Source organism: Citrus sinensis, chromosome 8 (assembly GCF_022201045.2).
Source record: "Citrus sinensis cultivar Valencia sweet orange chromosome 8, DVS_A1.0, whole genome shotgun sequence".
Taxonomy (NCBI): domain Eukaryota; kingdom Viridiplantae; phylum Streptophyta; class Magnoliopsida; order Sapindales; family Rutaceae; genus Citrus; species Citrus sinensis.
The window spans coordinates 28036579-28056173 of NC_068563.1; the positions used below are offsets into that span (position 1 = coordinate 28036579).

At 35.9% G+C, this 19595-nt stretch overlaps 4 protein-coding genes and 1 pseudogene across 5 annotated transcripts; 3 read left to right on the forward strand and 2 right to left on the reverse strand.

Annotated features, from left to right (window-relative positions):
- The first annotated feature begins 456 nt into the window (after window positions 1–456).
- LOC102609341 (uncharacterized) lies at window positions 457–6968 on the forward strand. Of its 2 annotated transcripts, none has more exons than XM_052431720.1 (11): window positions 457–808; window positions 1235–1435; window positions 1532–1761; window positions 1886–1970; window positions 2095–2259; window positions 2408–2544; window positions 2671–2925; window positions 3042–5701; window positions 5836–5944; window positions 6327–6407; window positions 6558–6968. In XM_052431720.1, the coding sequence occupies exons 1-11, from the start codon at window positions 628–630 to the stop codon at window positions 6645–6647; spliced, it is 4194 nt and encodes a 1397-aa protein (XP_052287680.1). In that variant the 5' UTR covers window positions 457–627; the 3' UTR covers window positions 6648–6968. The 2 variants fall into 2 exon arrangements, with proteins under 2 accessions (XP_052287680.1, XP_052287681.1); XM_052431721.1 differs by having other exon boundaries at window positions 2411–2544.
- Window positions 6969–7887: 919 nt separating this feature from the next.
- LOC102609609 (uncharacterized) lies at window positions 7888–8751 on the reverse strand. Its single transcript, XM_006488587.1, has one exon. The coding sequence runs from the start codon at window positions 8749–8751 to the stop codon at window positions 7888–7890; it is 864 nt and encodes a 287-aa protein (XP_006488650.1).
- A 594-nt stretch (window positions 8752–9345) lies between these two features.
- On the forward strand, window positions 9346–10562 carry LOC107178336 (uncharacterized). The gene is made up of 2 exons (XM_052432920.1): window positions 9346–10112; window positions 10231–10562. The coding sequence occupies exons 1-2, from the start codon at window positions 9442–9444 to the stop codon at window positions 10445–10447; spliced, it is 888 nt and encodes a 295-aa protein (XP_052288880.1). The 5' UTR covers window positions 9346–9441; the 3' UTR covers window positions 10448–10562.
- A 1451-nt stretch (window positions 10563–12013) lies between these two features.
- Window positions 12014–13664, reverse strand: LOC102609913 (protein NRT1/ PTR FAMILY 2.6-like; annotated as a pseudogene).
- A 2336-nt stretch (window positions 13665–16000) lies between these two features.
- Window positions 16001–18586, forward strand: LOC102629131 (laccase-17-like). Its single transcript, XM_052432451.1, has 6 exons — window positions 16001–16171; window positions 16247–16398; window positions 16476–16720; window positions 16819–16947; window positions 17044–18015; window positions 18103–18586. Exons 1-6 carry the CDS (start codon window positions 16058–16060, stop codon window positions 18231–18233), a joined length of 1743 nt encoding a protein of 580 aa, XP_052288411.1. The 5' UTR covers window positions 16001–16057; the 3' UTR covers window positions 18234–18586.
- The last annotated feature ends 1009 nt before the right edge of the window (window positions 18587–19595 follow it).

The window sequence follows — 19595 nt, forward strand, 5'->3', positions numbered from 1 at the left end:
ATCCAATCCCATGATATATAACTAAAACCAAACGGGTCCTACATGTATTACATAAACCCAAAACTATTATTATTCAATTTAAATACAAAATCAGTGAATATATCAGATAATTAATATTACAATGAGTTTTTATTTTACAGTCGTAAGTTTTTTCCATTTTTGCAATAAAATCTAATATTAATTTATTTATTTTACCTTCTATTCATAACTTTTATGTGTAACCTACAAAATTTATAATTCATTTTATGCTTGATACTGATTTATAAGTTTTATGTTACATTTATTGATTTTTTTTATTAATAAAAAAACTAATTTATCACTTTTATATTAATTTACTTAATTTACCCTCTATTTAGAATTTTTATGTTTCATTTTCAAATTGATTTATCAATAATATTTGGATTGATTACAGAGAGCTCTTCAGTCAGCCAGCTGCCAGCCCAAACAAAACCGAAAAGGAATCAAATCAAAGGGAGAAATAGGTAAATTCAACAACCTCAATCACGTGATCTTTGTCTTTACTCCACTCCACTCTCTAAGACTTCCCGCTTGCCAATAATTTGAAATTGAGTCAATTGACACCTCTCGTAACAAAACACAAACTGATGAAAAAGAAAGACCAAAGAAATGGAACCAGACGATCTGTCGTTTATAGAGATCTCAGGCGAAGATGATTCGCTATTGCCGCTGCAGCACATCTCGAACGACGGCGTTTCGAGTCTCAACAACACTTATCTCGCTTGCTCACCTCTCCAAATCCCCAGATCCGCCTGCGCCGTTAATCCTTCTCCTCTTGTCTCTCCAATAGGTTAGAGTTTCCACCACTCAATTAATATCGACACCTGAATTGCGATTTATTTTTTTTGAACAATTTGCTCTCTTAGTGTTTTGTTAATTATTTATGGTTTACAGTAATGTTATTGCTCTTATGTTGCTTCGCGAATTTTGTCTTCTTTCTCTTTTACTAAATTTATGCTCTACCCTATGATTTGTTTTCTTGGTGAATGTGTATTGACAGACTGATAAAAATGCATTTAGGAAGAAGTTTTAGAAAATGCTTTAGAAATCATTTATATATTTTTTATTTTTTATAAAAAGAAAAGCTCTTAAATGCGTCATTGATTAATTTTACATAGAATGGTTTCAGGACAGATATTTTGTTAATTATGACTTATACCAAAATTGAGATACATTTGTGTAAAGTGTAAAAATGAATGGCATTATTCTGTTGCAGTGGGTATCACAGGCAACTGGGATGCAGCAAAACTAGATTTATCATCAAATAAAGACAGTGTTAACAATGAGAATGCAAGTTTAAACAAACCAGAAGTGCCAAAACTCAACATGGAGCCACAATCAATGAAGAGGAAGAAAAAGGGAGGATACAATTTGCGCAAAAGCTTAGCATGGAATAAAGCTTTCTTTACTGAAGAAGGTGATCCCCTTTTTGATTTTGTAATGTTTTATTGTACTTAAAGATTGAAATGGGAGTTCTTAGTTGATTGCACTTACCAGTTTCTCGACCGGTCAGGTGTTTTGGATCCAATAGAGTTGTCCATGATCAGTGGCAATTCTAGCAATTCTAGTGGTGCGATGTTGTCAGTTATTGAAGAAGATGGGAGTGAATCCTTGGCTGGTAATTCAGAAAATTTGTTCAAGGAATCACCTGCAAATTTTCTTAGTGAAGATGGAAAGAGCAGTGGTGCATTTTTGCCTAAGAATGGTTCACCAGCTAGAGTTAGTGTTGCATCAGCTTCAGTGGTTAGTGTTTCTTAAATAGCTTTAGGGTGCCCAAAAACTTTCCATCATTTTGACCTCTTCCCCATTAGTCAAAAGTTGTGGAAAAAGGAACTAATTCTAATTGTTCTGAATACATGCTTCTCAGGGCAAGCGGAAGGTGCTTTCAGCCCATGACATCAATAGGAGTGGATCTAAACGCAGTGGTTGCCCACGCCCTGTTGCTCCATCTTCATATCCTTTTGCTTAGCTTTTGTGGTTTAGTGGGAAAGCTAGTTTTTCCCAATTGTTTTTACTTTGACTCTCTCTCTCTCCCCCCATTGTAATTGTTGAACAGTTGACCTTAATTTCTTTGAACTCTTAAAAGACCTGCAAATGCAAACACCACAAAATCAACAAATAAGGAATCAAAAGTTTCTAAGGTACCAGCTCGTAAGCTGGATACCTCTGTGCATTCTGCAACTGCCAAAAACAACATTCCTGTTGCAAGTAACATGAAGAGAAATCAGATTTCTCAACCAGGTAATTTAATTATGGTTTTTCTTCTTTCAGGAAGGGTTTGATTATTTGTGTTCACAGAATCATCTTTATCTTAATAAGTTAATGTTTCATTGATAGCTGGAGATAGTCAAATCATATCTGTATTTTTAGTGTCTCTTTTCTCATGTAGCAGTCAGCGTTCAAAAAAATGTTGGATCAAAGGCTGCCTCAAACAGTATTAAAAGTGCAAGAAGTGATGCAAGATCTGGTTCAACTGGCAGATTTATAGCTGTGAAATCCTCCGTTCAGCAAGCAAGAAGAAATGTGGTGAGAACATTTTACAAAATTCTGGGGCTAATCACGGTTTTTGCAACATAATATTTCACCAACATTTTATTATTATCCCCAGGGAAAGTTTGCTCTCTAAGTCATGATTTTCTTTCATTTGTACAGACTAACTCATCGTTGGAAAAGCATTCATCAGCCAAATCTCAGCATCCTATTATAAACAAAACTAAGAATACCTTGAAGATTGATACATCTCCTCCTCTTCTAACTTCTGCAAATGTGTTAAACAACCATGATGGTGCTTCCAGAAAAGTTCAGATTTCTCTCCCAAGTGATGGAAGCATGCAGTATGCAAAAACTCAAACTCCAAAACCATCAGGTTTGCGGATGCCATCTCCATCTTTGGGATTCTTTAATCAGGTAAAAATACATGGATAGATTACTTTCAACTATTTTTATGGTGCACTCGGAATGAACTATTCTTCATTTAAGTGTCTGATCGAATTTTTCATTTATACATGTTCACATCCTTGCAGTCAAAAGCTTCTACATCACATGTTTCATTACCGAGAATTAATCAAGCTTGCAATGTTCTAGAATCCAATATACCTAATTTTAGAAAGTTTGATTCCTTAAACACAACTCATGAGACGCCCAAATCTGCTCCTGCAAAGGCGCATGACATGGCCAATGGTGTGACAGCAACTGATACAAGGATCCCAAAATCAATAAAAGGATCTTTTATCCCCACTAGTCTTACAACTGTTCAAAAGGTGGAATTGGAAGTGCCTTTTAACTCCAACACTAATGGCAATTTAAGTAATCAGCAAAAATTTAGTCTGTGCTATGATATTGACCAAGAAGCTCTGCCAAATGTGGGGCCAAGTGAAAATGAGAAAATTTCTCAAGTGGTGAATAATGAATCGAAGAGTAATGATAACAAATTGCTCTTTCACAGAGCATTGAGTGATCAATTGAAGAATGACAATGATGATGATGAAAAGAGTGTTGCCGATATTTACCCAACAAATATGGAATTGAGTGGGAAAGAATTGGAAAATCCTCAATTTTCATCCCATCTTCGAGCCACGGTGCACATTGAAGGTATTTTTAAGACAAAGGATATGGTTGACAACCAATGTGTGGAAGAGAAAGCATGTACCTCATTTGTAAGGAATTCTGCCATCTCTTCAGAGTTGCAGTCCGAAGATGTCATCAGTGACGGTATTAATGCTACTTTGAAGAAGCAAGATGATTGGTTAGGCTCTGTGCATGATGTTAATGAACAATCAAGGAAGCAGGATGAGGAGATGGTGCCTTGTATCAAACACGTTTCATCCAAGGTGATTAGATCTTCAGAATTCCATAATTGTGAAACTACAAAGGCCGCAGATGGCAATCCAGAAGTCAGACTCTGTAGTGGTGGTGAAGCAGAAAGTTCTCATGGTTGGCGTCAACCTGAAGACACGGTGGAAGCAAAAGACTGTGTGCCCAGCATTGACTACATTTGTACAAAATCACAAGGTAGTGATGTATTGGATAAAATGGTTGTTGATGATGTGACTCAAAATGTAAATGGTGCTAATGGAAGTGAATTGACAAGTTCTGGTGCTCTTTGTTTAATACCACCTGCAACAAAAGATTGTGGCTTCCATATGGCTGAAATAGCTGATTGTCCACATGGAGATGACACTATCTCAGGTTTTACTGATGCACAACTCAGCCATGAGATCAAGCTCCATGGTCTAACTAATTCTGGGGAGTCTGAAATAATTGGCAAAGATCAATCAATAAACATGGCAACCACCACTATTGTCGAGGTATCTAATGTTTGTCTCAACACTGGAGATTTCATTGGATGTGAATGTGATCTTCAACATTTTGAAACCCAACCTAGTGCTATGCTGCAAACTGGGAATGGCGTTAGGGTAAATGATAGAGTTGCTGCAATTGAAGTTCAGAGTGGTTATGTGATAAATGATCCAAATAAGCAGAAAGGTGTAGAAAGCAAACTAAACAGTTGCCGTTCCAACTCTGATCTACAGCCAGCAGATGGCATTAGTTTTTGTCAACATACTGCATCAACAACGAACAATGACCAGTTGAGTGCTATGCACACAGTCTGCCGACAGTCCATGGAGCATAATCCTAGCCCAACGGTGTCTGATAAACTTCTTTCTGAGGATGATAGTAGTTATCATCAGCGTAGTACATCAACAACACACAATGACCAGTTGAGTTCTATGCACATGTTCTGCCAACAGTCTATTGGGGGGATTCCACAGGCGTCTGATAAAACTTTGTCTAAGGATGGCATGCCTTTTGAAGAGTCCAGAGAGTCCTATGCGGGGAATGTTGCTGATATCAGTTTGGATGTTAAAAGTTGTAGTGGAAGAGGACTGGAAAGCCATCATGATGAATTCCAACAGGAGCACGTGGAGCAAGGAAATGAAGAAATTGGTTCATTTGACAACAAAATGAAGAAATCACTTGTTGAAGATGAACAGATGCAGGTCTTAGAAGGGAGTATATTAGCCGATAGCTGCGCCGGTAAATTTAATCCTGTGGTTGCAGATGACGTTTATGAACAATCTAGAGTGCATTCTGAGCTTCATACTTTGAATTCTGTAGCTGTCCGAGGTTCCCTAGATACCCATGAGTCCTGTTTGAATGACAAGTTGATTGTAAACAACTGTTCTTCTGAAGAATGTGAGGACAACAATGATTGTGGGAATCTGATGGATGATATTCTAGAACAACTAGATGCTTGTGCAAATGAATCAAACAGTTTTATCATTTGTACTGAGGTAGCAGCTGCAGTGAGAGAAGATGGTATTGATGAGGATGAGAAGGCTGAATGCCCATGTGGGGAGGATGTCGATGTACAAAATATGGGGAATAATCTATTGAAGAGTGATGTTTTGCCCGAGGAAGCTAGTGTTTCTCAAAATAATGGCAGTTCTAATTGTGAAATAAAGCATGAGTTTAAAAGTCCCATCTTAGCCACAGAAGATTCAACAATGTCATCATTAGGAGGTGTTTTTCAGGATACAAAAAATATATTAAAGAGTGATGTTTTGTCTGGAGATGCTGAAAATAGTATTTCTCAAAAGAATGGTAATCCTAACCGTGAAAGGCTGTGTGAATTAGAAGATGCCATACGTCCCATAGAGGATCTGGATGGAGCAGAAAGCCTGTGAGTGATAATTCTAAATCTTATTTATGCTAGCATTGATATTTTCTACTTATTCCAATTATCATCACGAGAATTATTTAAATTGCTATTAAATTTTCAGAGATGATGTTGACTCTACCTGTTTCTTATGTCAGAGGGAAAACTGAGATTGATGAGAAGCAAGATAATCTTGTGATAAAACCTCCACCACATGCTGCTCCTTTTTCTGATGAATGGTTAGCAGCATTTGAAACCGCTGGAGAGGTAATATAAACTTGTTTGATAACAAGAAAAACTTTCCAATCAATTTTTTGAATTTGACTTGGTGATCTAGGTTGAATCACACCACTATCCTGATTAGTCTCTGATCTGCACTTGTCTGTTATGACTTGTGACTGTAGCCTAAATGCAGTCCTTGAAAACTCAACTTGTAAACAAGTGTTTTTTCCCTTTTAGTAGTGTTGTAAATTTGTGATTCATTGACAGAAAACATATTTTGAGTTCATGTCTTATATATTCTTGAAAACTTGAACTTGATATCAAGTGTTTTTTTCATTTTAATAGTGGTATAATTGATGATTCATTGGACTAAAAAAAAAATTATCAACGATCACTATCTAGCAATTTAATGCAAAATTTTCTGCAGGAAATTCTAACCATGAAAGGCGGAGCTGTACAACATTCACCCCCAGACAAATCTCTGCCTGAACCTGGTCCATGGTCCCCGGTATGATCCATATTATTTTGGTTTTCTTATTAATTTTCTCTTCATCCTAGATCCACTGTGTCAGTCATTGTAATGAACACGCAACTTGCAGATTCCTAGGTACGTTTTTGCAGTATTTTGATCTGATGCGTATACTTTGTATGTTTTTAGGTGAAACGAAAGAATAACCAGGGGATAGGGCCATTTGATTGTACAAAATTCACCAACTGCAACATCAACACTCCTTCCAATTCCGCATAAGGACGCTGAGGTTTGCCTAATCATTCTTTTGTCACTAACATCGTGACTGATGTAGAAGCACAAAATCTGTCACAAGATTATGGGGAAAACAAGACCATGGCTTGTGCAGAAGGATGTATTAAAGAAATTAACGAAATGTAAATTTTTGTTCCTATTAACCTAGAAAACGTCATTTGTGCACTTCCGCATTTGTTGTGTTGAAATTGTTGTTCTATGGCCAAACTGGTGTTCTCGAACACTGGTGCGTAAAGATGTTGGTCTAGACAGTTTATTATTTTGAATGTAATTTTGATACTATCTACGATATTTTTTTTTATAAAAAAAAAAAAATTATCATTTTTCTACTTAGTTTTATTTATTAAAATTGTATCTAAAATTTGTTATTAAAAATTGTAAAATCTAAATCAACTAACCTCAATTATACGCAATTGTGATTACAACTTATTCTTATTTTCCAGTAAATCTCCAGTAAACCTATATTGTGATGATGACAATGGAGAGGGAAGGGATCTAACATTCATGTGTCTGAATATTGGAGATTCATGTGTCCGTCCTGGACCTCTCATCCGAAATTCCAAGGCTAATGCTAAGTTACATGCATGTACTTTACAACTCTCTCACATGAATAGTGAATGATGTGGGTCCACTCACTATTCATGTGAGAGGGTTGTAATGTACATGCATGTAACTTAGCATTAGGACCCAAATTCCAAATATAGTAATTTGGGGATTTCATTATCCATATAATCATTTGAATGGCGGATTTGGAGATTTCATTATGCCTGTAGTGATCTTATAATGATCATGCAAATTATTCAAGCAAGCGAAGGTTCCCACTGCTAACTCATGAAGTAAATTTGAGTGCAGTGGTCGATGTATATGAGTATAAGCTTGTTTTTCTCTGAAGAATAAAATTCTGTATTTAGGAGACTCAAGAGTAAGAATAGCCATTATCAACAATGCTACCCAGAAGGAATTCTTGAAAGTTTATTTTAAGGAATTTAATGACTCTTATAGATATGACTGAATCAGTAAATATCAGTTACTGTTGGTTAACAGGGCAGATAAAAACATTCTAACTGAATACCTTTTCAGACCCAGCAATAAAAATAATAATAAGAAGTAGAAATTTTAAAATTGACACCAATCATACAGTAGGCAACATTATGTCATTATCATCCATCAAGCAAGATTTTATGCTAACTAGTTAAAACTAAAATTTCAGATTGAAGTTCTAAACCTAGGCGAACTTCCTAACTGTAAGTCTAAACAATGGATCGCAATTGATATGCGTTACTTCATTCTCGCCCAGAATCCTAGCAATGTATGAGGGTAACCTCACTACCACACGAGCATCAGCACACTCCTCGCGGCCACTATCATTATCATCCATCGTAATCTCTTCCACACAATCGTCCCCATATCTCCAATTGAAGAAGCAGTGAAGTAATTCTCTTGTAATAGACTGATCCTTTGAGAAAGTTACAAACAAACTCCTGTCACTGATCCTCTGTTCCCCATTACAGAAATCCCCATTAGCCACCTCCTCGTCAACTTGTTCATTACCTTGTTGCCCAAGAATGTTGACTTGGGGTCGAAGTAACCCAAAAGTCGACTCCATAAACTGTATTTCATCTATCAAACATTCTCTTGGAACAATGTCGGTAAAGGCTCTGTCACACACATCTCTTACAAACTTAGTAATCGTTGCTTTGGCACTCTCTTTATTCTCATAAATAAATTCTAGGGAGAGCTCTTTGCCACAAAGTTGACTCATTACTGGAAGACGATTATCACAGCCACTCTCTTTGTTCTTCTCATCAACAAATTGTAGAGAGAGCTCTTGTAAAAACGTTAGTTTTAGTTCATTCAAACACTGTAGGCACAACTTAGACTCCATTTCTAAGTAATACAGCACTGCGCCGCTGACTGTCAGCGTGTGGTATACAAAATTTCTGTAGCCTTGAGTTTCAAGCCAATTCCATAAGGCTATTATTTTCTTGTACGCCAGACAATCTGACCCATATGGATACAAAAGCCTGGCGTATGCTACGCGATCGATATTGTGATATTCTTTGAGGTTTTTGATGGGAATCCAAGACATTATAGAAACAAGTTCTGGCCTTTGCAGATGGGTATTTGGAAAAAAAAAAAGATAAAAATTAAGTTTCTCTTTCAGTGGAGTTTCTGGGAATGCCGAAGAGTTGAAACTTGAGAGGCCATTTATAGGATCAGTGAAGGCAGTTCCGGGAACGAGCGAATGTATCCAAGGTTCTTGTTAGAGTCCAACAAGGAGAAGAAGTGTAATTATTTGTAATTTTTAAGTTTCTAATTGTCTATAAACTTGAACCAATCACTCTCTAACTCTAATACGAACTCAGATAAATAATAAATCATCACTATATATGAGTAATAATATACACGTGGCAAAATATTTTTGATATATTTTTACATACAATTACAAATATTAAACATATTATATAATAAATAAACGTCTTTTAGTCTCCCCAAAAAAAAAATGAATGGTCTTTCTTTCCCGTTATTGATAAGAGAAAACATTAAAGATTGTAAGAGCAATCATATTAAAATTTACATTCCTTGCCCTTCTTCTCCTTATTGGATTCTAATAAACCTTCACCAATCCTATAACTAGCCTCAAGTTTAATCTTTGCTACAATTCCACAAAAACCATCAAAACACTAACTTCGCTTTTCTTTTCATTTTCTTGATTTGCTTCTTCTCAAATACCCATCTGCAAAAACCCCCCCTTCCAGAAAGGCGAAACCTTTACACAATGTCTACGATTACTTCCACAGTTCCTGAGCTTCAAGAAGAAAATGCTATCCCACTCACTGATTTCCAAAGTTTTCACAACATTGATCGTGAAGCATATGCAAAGTTAGTGATTCAACTGGGTTTAGATTCTGACACGTCCAAGAAAATTGTAGCCTTCTGGAATTGGCTTGAAACTAAAGGCTATAGCCATTTTGTGCACAAGTCACTACAACTAACAGAATCATCACTCCCACGGCTCTATGGATTAGCACTCGAGTCTATACTGTGCCTTGATTGTTTAGCCAATGAATCTTTTTTACAGTCCGGTCTTGATTGTGATCTTCCACTAATGAGTAGAGTTTGTGACAGAGAGCTCTCTCTAGCATTTGTTTTGGGGAACAAACAGAGTGCCAATGCAAATGTTAATATCTTTTTAAGAGATGTGTGTGACAGAGCATTTATTGACTATGACTTGGTCCTCGGAAATAATTTGCATAATCATCAAGTTCAGGTTTTGGAACCTGCTGCTGAATTACTTCAACCCCAAGTCAATATTCTTAGGCAACAAGGTAATGGAAACCATTTGGCAAATGGACAAGCTAATGATGCTGATACTGATCGGACTTTGTTTGCCACATTCTCTAAAGGTCACCCCATCTCAAGAGCAGAACTTTTTGAGTTCTTTATTAGGTCGTATTGCATTCTCTTGTTCTTTCTTTATTACATTAATGAGTCCAAATACTAGCACAACGAGAACAAGTACTGCGACTTCTGTTAACCTTTTTTTATTGCTTTTGATTGAATGCAGGAGATATGGAGAAGATTGTGTAGAGGATATTAAGATGGGCAGCTGCCGTGATCAGTCTCTTTATGCTCGTGTGATCGTCCGCTCGCCTGCATACATTACATTAATTCTTGGAGAGAATGAACTGAAGCAGTTCGATATTCGTGGCAAAGATATAAGAGTGAGAAGATTCGTCCCAAAACCTGCACCGGTAGCATCAGCTTCAACTTCAGGAAATTAAAAAACTAGGATAGTTCTAAAATTATGAAGTTCCCCTTTCAGAATTTGAAGTATGTGTTTCCTCTGTTTACACTGAAAGCTTGTAGCTTTAATAGCTTGTTCAATATGAAAACAGTCACGCGCTGTTGTATGAAAATTTCCTTTTCTGTTTCAATTTTATCTTTTAATTAAACAGTAAAATTGGAATATAGTTACTTGCAAGAATTCGCAACAAAATCAAACAGTAAACTGAATATTGATATCTTTCCCGTTCTTTCTTTCAGAAGTCTCTCAAGTGACCGTTTTCCTTCTCTATAAAAAAAAAAACCCAGATGAAGATTTAGTGACAGAAACCTAATTTAGATTCAGAACCCCAAACAAAAAATCCCAAGAACTTGTTAACACCACTAAAAAATACTTGCTTCTGCATTTTCGTGCTTGGACTTTTGATTGGATTCCTCTCCAACAACTCCAAGCCTTCCAGAAAATTGATCAAAAAGCGTATGCTCGATTGACTCTCAATCTTGGTTTTAAGCCTGGGTTGTCCAAGAAAAGTGCAGCTTTTTGGCATTGGCTTGAAAGAAAAGGCTTCAGAAACTTTGTGCTCAGTACATTAACTCTGGATCATCAGACTTTGCAAAGATTATCATTAGAGACATAACGTGCCCGAAAAGTTTGAATCAAGGAGAAATTCATCCATTTACTGGTAATCTTCGTGAGATTCGTCAGTTTGTTGGAAAGAGTATCTCTTGGGATTTGATTTATCGGAAAAAAGAAAATGCAGAGATGAAATTAGGCCCGAAAGTTTCATAGTACATTTACATAAATATTTTTTAAATACTGTGAAATTAAAATATCATTTATACTTATATTTAATATTTTATAATTTAAATTTTATTATTTATTCATTAATAATTCTAAAAAATAAAATTAAAATTAAAATGGAGAAATGGGGAATTGAGGAGGGGATGGAGATTCCATTTCATCCTCGTCCTTTTTTCTAAAGAAAAATTAAGTAAAAAATCATCTTTGTCCCTTGTCCGAATAAAAAATTGAGTAAAAAATTTATTTTTGTACCCTTTCTAAATAGGATAAATTCTTGAGAAGACCTTTCCCTATAGGAATTTCTACTATCCCTACTAACGCTTCTCCTTTCTACTTCAGTGGTGCTCATTTAATTTCTCAGAAATAAAAAGTTGCATTGTTTCTTTTGGCTATTAATAAACATAGAAACACATTTATTATAATAACTTTTCTAATCTGTTAATGCCATACCTGAAGTTATTTATTTTGGGCATTCAGGGCCCCATTTCTGGTGTACCGTTTTGTTGTTCTGGTGGTGGTAATCCTCACTGACAGATGAAAATTGGAAACTCTGCTTCTGTTTCTCCAATTGGAGCAAATACTTCTCCTTTTTCTACCTTAGTACTGGTGCTTTATCTTCTTTTAAGACTTGAAAATGGCATCAGCTTCAGGGGATTAGAGAACTAATATAGAATTTCAATGTAGACAATAAGTGTTATAAATATGTGCTAATAGATTGTAACAGGAGTCAAATGCATTAAGCCTCTTGCTTTTTGTCCCTATTTCAGTCACTTAACAAAGCCAGAATCATTGTCCACTCTTTCTCGACATTTCTGTATCTGTACTTCCAGGAGCAAACAAGATAATAACCTACGTTCAACACAGAAAGCACAAATACAGTCCAATACATCTCGTCTAGTCTTCCGCTATTTATATTATCCGGTAACCAACCAGTTGCCTTTCGGACGATATCTATCAATGCTGTGCTCAAACAGAGACCAATCCCTAAAATAAGGGTGATCATAGAAGTTTCCGTGCCTCGTAGAGAGGCTGGAAAATCTTGATAATATAGTTGAACTTGTCCTGGAAAATGAATGCTTCCCCAATGCCAACCAAAACTAGTTGCTGTAATAGCCATAAGGCCAACATTGGCACCAAAGAACCAGGTTGGTCTTGGAGGTGGTGAGCATAGGCTATTTTGAGCCTCCTTGACTCAACTACAGATGAGACAACCATGCCGATCCTGTTTAACACGTGGCCTACTCCATTTGTTTGAGTGGAGTCAGCAACTGATGAGTCAACATCTGCCAAACGGGAAAGAACAAGCGATCATTGAAGATGAGAATGAATCCTGATGGGATTTTGAAATGTCGACCAAGGTGACGGTCGATATTAGCAATAACCTGAACTTCTGTTCAAGTGTTGCGGCCATGAGACTAGTTATTGCATTCTGCTCCTGATAGTAATCCTCACTTCTAGATGAGAGAACAAGCTTCCATTTTTTAACAGAAGCAACAATGACACGGGCTCAGCCCACAAAGGGGCTCCCATTCGGCTTGTCAAACAAATAGAAATGTTTTCCCGACAAGTAAATGACAACACCAGCTAAATTAGTTGCAATATTCAAGCCAAATCCCAATCTCCAACTCACATTATCCTCAATATAGACGAATGCAGCAGAGCTTATCACAGTTGAAGCGTAAGTAAGAATGAAGAACCAGTTGAAGAAAATGCCTTGATGCTGAGGGATTTCAAATTGATTGGCTCACATTGTTGCTAATGTAAAGTGTAAGCCACCCAAGCCTAGACATGCCAGAGCTATGCCTGCATATAGAACTGCAAATTGGAGATTTGATGGAGCTTTACATAAGCTCAATCCAACATCACATCTTTGAGGCCTCAAGGAATCAAATGTTGCAGTTGAAGCTAAAAGAATGGTTCCCTGCAAGAGTTAAGACATGATGATATATCTCGTAAACTGTAGCTAATTACTAGCTGTGAATATTGAAAGAATTAGTACAGGTGACCCACATATATATGGCAAGAAGATTACCAGCAAAGAGATGAAAGAAGATATCCAGATGACTTGGAAAGAGACTAAGAAAGAGTCAGCAGAGATTGCTCCGAGGACAGGAAACAAGTTGAGGAAACCATTAACAATATTTGAAATCAGAGTAGAGTTAATGCTTGTGATGTGGAATTCTTGAATCATATACACCATTAGGTTTGCTACCCATCCTTCTCCAAGGGTCAAGCAAGTGACAGTTCCTGATTAATTGAAATTACAGAAACCATTCACATCAATTCAAGATTGTTTAAATTTCAGTGAAAGTAGTTACAGAGTTCGTACACGCATGAGACAGTAATGCGGTCCGGCCTCCTCGTTTAGCATTTGATATTTGTGCTTCTCTGTGAGTGTCAGTGGCAGCTCCCATTTTTCTCTGTTGAAATGTGCAAGTTCTTAATTTATATAAAACCGTGACTTTGGATGGAAGCAACGCAGTGCTACTGCTGTCAAGGCAATTACTCATGCTGCACGTTTATGAAAAAAAAAAAATCATTTAAGTGTTTGTGTTTGTGTTTGGAGTTGGGTAACTATAACTTTTTAAATTACAGTGGTAAAGTATTTGATAAACATTAACTATTGTATTTTAAAAAATATTTTGATAATTTTTTTACTTGTATGATGAAAAATCTATTATATGTTTAATAATTTTGTTAAAATTATTATTTAAAAATTATATTTACTACATATGATTAATTTTTATTTTATAATTATAATTTTTTTTACAAAATCTGTACCGCTCCTTTGTTCCAAACAGAATCTTAACTAACTAAAAAAAGCTATTGTCTAACAACCATTAACATTTAACAATGGACTTGTCATCTGTCATTTACTGTAATGCACTTTCATTAGATTATATAACGAAGTACTTATTGCGCATAATGAGTGGTACTCCCCATCCTTATATAAGTAAGGAAAATTATCATTCGTATACCTCAAGTTTACGCTTTTATCAAAAATATTATAATACTTTAAGAGTGTATTAATCGTTCACCTTAAATTGACAAAAGTTATCTGTCGACCACTAAACCGTTAGCTGACATTTGAAAGTTAACAGAACTATAATGAATTGACGATTTTACTCTTGAAAATTATCACTTGTATACCCTTAAAATCTCTTATTATTACTTATATATCCTTAAATTATTACTTGTATCATATGAAAAGACCAAATTTTTTCTATGACTGTCTGACGTCATCATATTTAAATGGCAACTAACGATTTGATGGATGACAGATACATTTTGTCAACTTAGGGTAGACGACTGATATACCCTGAAAGTATTGTAATAAATTTGATAATGAAATAAACTAAAAGTATACGATTGATAATTTCTCTAAAAGCAAACATCTCTGTAACATGTCCATTATAGTATTATGTGTAGTAGATGGTTTTGGTAAATGGTGGGACCTAAGAATTAATTCTAGAGGGAGTTAGGGTAAAAAGTGATACAATTATTATTATTCTCTTTGTAAAAGAAAAATAATAATAAGGTTCCCTTCGATTTAATTTTTCACATAAAGCTTATTTGAGTAGAATTTTTATTAATAAATTTTTTATAAGTTGAAATTTTACTAAAAAAAATTTAATTATTTGATTATTAATGATAACTTTTATTAAAAATTATAAAATTACTTTAAGAGACAAATTTTTAAAATCATGTAATGAAATGAATGAAATAAGAATGTGAAATAAATAATAGACATTTTAAACAATTTAACTTTTGAAAAACCTCTCCCACCTCTATTTCCAAAAACTCAAAATTTAATATCCAAAATCCCTACTCAAAATAAACCAAACAACAATAAAAATATTTTAAAAATAACTTTTGGGATTAAATAAGTATTTATGATTATTATATAAGTCATATCAAACTGATATCGAATGTTAAAACAATTTATATTTTAGTAAGTTTCAATTTACACCTTTCGAAAATTGATATATCGGAGTTAAATATTTATTTCTATGTCTTCTCTTTTATTCTCTCTACCTTTCTTCCTTAATGTTGAATGTTAATCTATTGATCACCGCGTGTGTGAGAACAAGATCCCTGTTGTTCCGCAACTTGAGGCTGTTAGTTTCTTAATATTTTTTATTCAAGTCCTTCATATATAGCCTACCTTCTGTTTTCTTTTTTTTGGTAGGCTGGTGATAATGATGTAGAAACCCTAAAGATTCATGCACAAGACTTCCATGCAATAACCTACTAAATGAGGCAACATATAGTCTCATGTCTCAATTGATCTGAAATTCACGTAATGATCCTTGATTCAGTGCCATGAGCTGTTTAATTCTGATATTGAAAGTCACACTTGATTTGCACTTTTCAACAAAATTGATGGGGGCAAGGTCATTGCCATTTTGGGGCGCAATTGTGATAATGCTGAAGTTTCCTCAATTTTCTTTTTTCTTATGGGTTAATTACTATCCAAATTGGTAAATCAACCTGCTTGGGAAACCACGTGAGCATGTATATAGGTTTATAAATTTGTAAATAATCACCGTTTGACTTAAACAGAAAGGAGGTCAGAGAAAATTGATTGCCTTTGACCTCACTCTAAAGTTGTTCTAACAACCAGTCCTTCTCAATTGAGCTTCAAACCACAAATTTCTATCACCTAATCATGCTATATACCCTGCATCTACTCCATATATATACACACACGACCGTATAGGCTTCAATGAATACATACACAACGACTAATTCCAGCTTGAGCAATTAGACTCTCTTAACCTAAAGAGAAAAGAGATACAGAGAAGAAATGGGAGCTTCTCTTCTTCGATCACCAGCATTTCTAGGAGTCATTTGCTCATTTATCAACTTGTGTCTGCTTGCTGAGCCTGCACTCGGTGTCACCAGGCACTACAAGTTTGATGTATGTGTAATAATTCATATGACGAGTTATTTTCATTTTTCAGGGTACAGTTTATAACTCATTGACATATTGTAGATCAAGTTGCAAAATGTGACGCGTCTTTGTAACACCAAGAGCATTATATCAGTAAATGGGAAGTTTCCAGGGCCTCGCATTGTAGCAAGGGAGGGTGACCAGCTTCTTATCAAAGTTATGAACCATGTCCAGAACAATATTTCCATCCATTGGTAATAGCATTCCCTTTTGGAGGAAAATAATATGTTCTCTTGTTCAATTGCAAGCTGTAATGATATGTTTGGAACAGGCATGGAATTAGACAGCTTCGAAGTGGATGGGCCGACGGACCAGCTTATATTACTCAATGCCCCATTCAAACAGGGCAGAGCTACGTTTACAACTTCACCATTGTTGGCCAAAGAGGAACACTCTGGTGGCATGCTCACTTATCGTGGCTACGATCAACTCTCTATGGTCCCATCATCATTCTTCCCAAGCGTGGCATTCCTTACCCATTTACCAAGCCTTACAAGGAAGTTCCCATTATCTTTGGTAGTGGAAGCTTGCCTATTTCGCCTCTTTGGTCAATTGGTAGTCAAAATTTTCTAACATTAACAACTAAAAAATAACAATAATGGTTTAAACTGCAGGAGAGTGGTTCAAAGCAGATCCTGAGACTATCATTAGCCAGGCCCTACAAACAGGTGGAGGCCCAAATGTATCTGATGCATATACCATCAATGGACTCCCAGGGCCATTGTATAACTGCTCTGCCAAAGGTGTGAAACTGTGGATGCAGGCATTAATTGACAATGTTGTTTTCAAATGCAATTTTTTTTTCCTTTTTTTTTTCATACTTAAATTGGTGTTGCCAGACACATTCAAGCTGAAGGTGAAGCCCGGAAAAACTTACCTTCTCCGGTTAATCAATGCTGCACTGAATGACGAGCTCTTCTTCAGCATAGCAAACCACACCCTTACAGTTGTTGAAGCTGATGCTATTTACGTTAAACCTTTTGAAACTGAAACACTACTCATTGCCCCTGGACAGACAACGAATGTTCTTCTCAAAACAAAACCTCACTACCCAAGTGCCACATTTTTCATGAAAGCTAGACCTTATGTAACTGGCCAGGGCACTTTCGACAATTCAACCGTTGCTGGTATCTTAGAGTATGAAAAACCACTCAATTTCCATCTTTCAAGCAACTCCATTAAAAATCTTCCCCTCTTCAAACCAGTTCTACCTGCTCTCAATGACACTTCCTTTGCTACAAGTTTTACAAATAAGCTTCGTAGCTTAGCAAGCACACAGTTTCCTGCCAATGTGCCCCAGAATGTTGATAGGCGATTTTTCTTCACGGTAGGCCTAGGAACAAGCCCCTGCCAGAGTAACCAAACCTGCCAAGGTCCCAATGGAACCATGTTTCAAGCTTCAGTCAATAACATTTCTTTTGTAATGCCAACCACAGCTCTACTCCAAGCTCACTTTACTGGAAAATCAGATGGTGTTTACACCCCTGATTTTCCTACCAGTCCATTGATTGCATTTAATTATACGGGCACTCCACCCAATAACACGATGGTAAGCAATGGAACAAAGCTAGTGGTGCTTCCTTTTAACTCTAGTGTGGAGCTAATAATGCAGGATACAAGCATTCTTGGAGCTGAGAGCCACCCTCTTCACTTGCATGGCTTCAATTTCTTCGTTGTCGGCCAAGGTTTTGGAAATTTCGATCCAAATAAGGACCCTACAAAATTTAACCTTGTCGATCCCGTTGAAAGGAACACAGTTGGCGTGCCCTCGGGTGGCTGGGTAGCAATTCGGTTCCTTGCAGATAATCCAGGTGAATGAGATAAAACAATAGGCACCATAATATGCATGCATACTGTTTGAATGCCATTTAATCATAATTATATAAATTTCTTCGCAGGAGTATGGTTTATGCATTGCCACCTTGAAGTGCATACAAGCTGGGGTCTGAAGATGGCTTGGATTGTTTTAGATGGAAAGCATCCTAATCAGAAGCTACCCCCTCCACCAGCAGATCTTCCTCAGTGCTGACAATAATTTTATATTATATATATATGTATATTTCACTGCTCAGGTCATTCTGGGCACCTTTTTTTATTGATTCAATTCTTTGGCGGCATCAAATTATTTGTGCTTTCTTTATCGCTGTGGAATCTGAGAAAAGAGTGGATATATATTTTTTTTCTTTTTGTATCATTTATCTTCAATAACATAATCACAGTACGGAACTTTTTTCCTTTTTTTTTTTTTTGCCCTTTGAGACGGAGTCCATGTTTGCTGAGGAAGCTCTGCTACTTGACAAGTAAAAACACAGATGCATTTTGAACTTAAGTGAAATGGACAATTTTTCATTGTGTGTATCGAAGAAATAAGTTAAACTGAGGGATACGACGCCAAAATGTCAATCGGATAGCATGTAAATGTCTGTGAAGCTGACTACCAGCTGCAATAGGGTCGCTTTGTAAGATTCCAACTTTCTTTGGCATACTGATATGAATTAAAAATGAAACGTAGCTTCATTAGATAGTTTTGCCGTACGGAAGTTGTACTTTTAGATTTAGGAGCCATATTTATCCTTTGCTTTTAACTCAAAGCTTGTAGCTTGAATACTCTATTGAAGTTGAAAATAGTCACTTGCTGTTGTTGTACGAATCAAAGTTTATTTTGTAATCTGTTCTGTTTGGGTACAGAGAAAAGTTTGACTTGAAGAGAAAAGTTGATGAATTCAAGATATTTTCATTACTCATTGAATCTGATTTACAAGCCTCGTTTACACTAATGTTCAGAACTTTGTATACACAACAAATGCATGTGCTGAGATTTAGCTCAAGATTAATAAACTGAAAACAATTTCTAACGACCTTGCTTACTCAGCAGTCACGTCATTAGAGTTAGTTAACTAATTGACTTGACTAACATGCAGAGCTAAACCAAATTAATTTTGAAGAAAAAACTCAACTTTTCTTCTCAGACCCTTTTTAATCCAAAAACTAAAGGTTATATAACACATAATTTTCGACTTTTAAAGGACGACAAAAAAAAAAAAGGAATTGATTTCCTTTTTTTAAGTCAAAGAAATAATTTCTAGAGAATTTTCTGTCTTTTTTTAAGTCAAAGAAATTCCCAAAGAAATTAGGATAACTTTTTGGAATGGTGTGAACTGTTTGAGAGGGTTCTTCGTAACCCAAAGAAGATTTGAAGAAAAGTGAATTAATTTGGAAGGAAAAATCCAACTTTTCTTCCCTAGCCTATTTTGGGATAAAAATTGAAGGCTGTAACATAGGAAAATGTTTGGTGTAAAGAAGAATGATAAAAAGACGAGAGAAATAATGAAGAAATGAGTAGAGAGAGAGTGAGTGGGTAGAGAGAGAAAGAGTAAAATTCTCTCGTCTT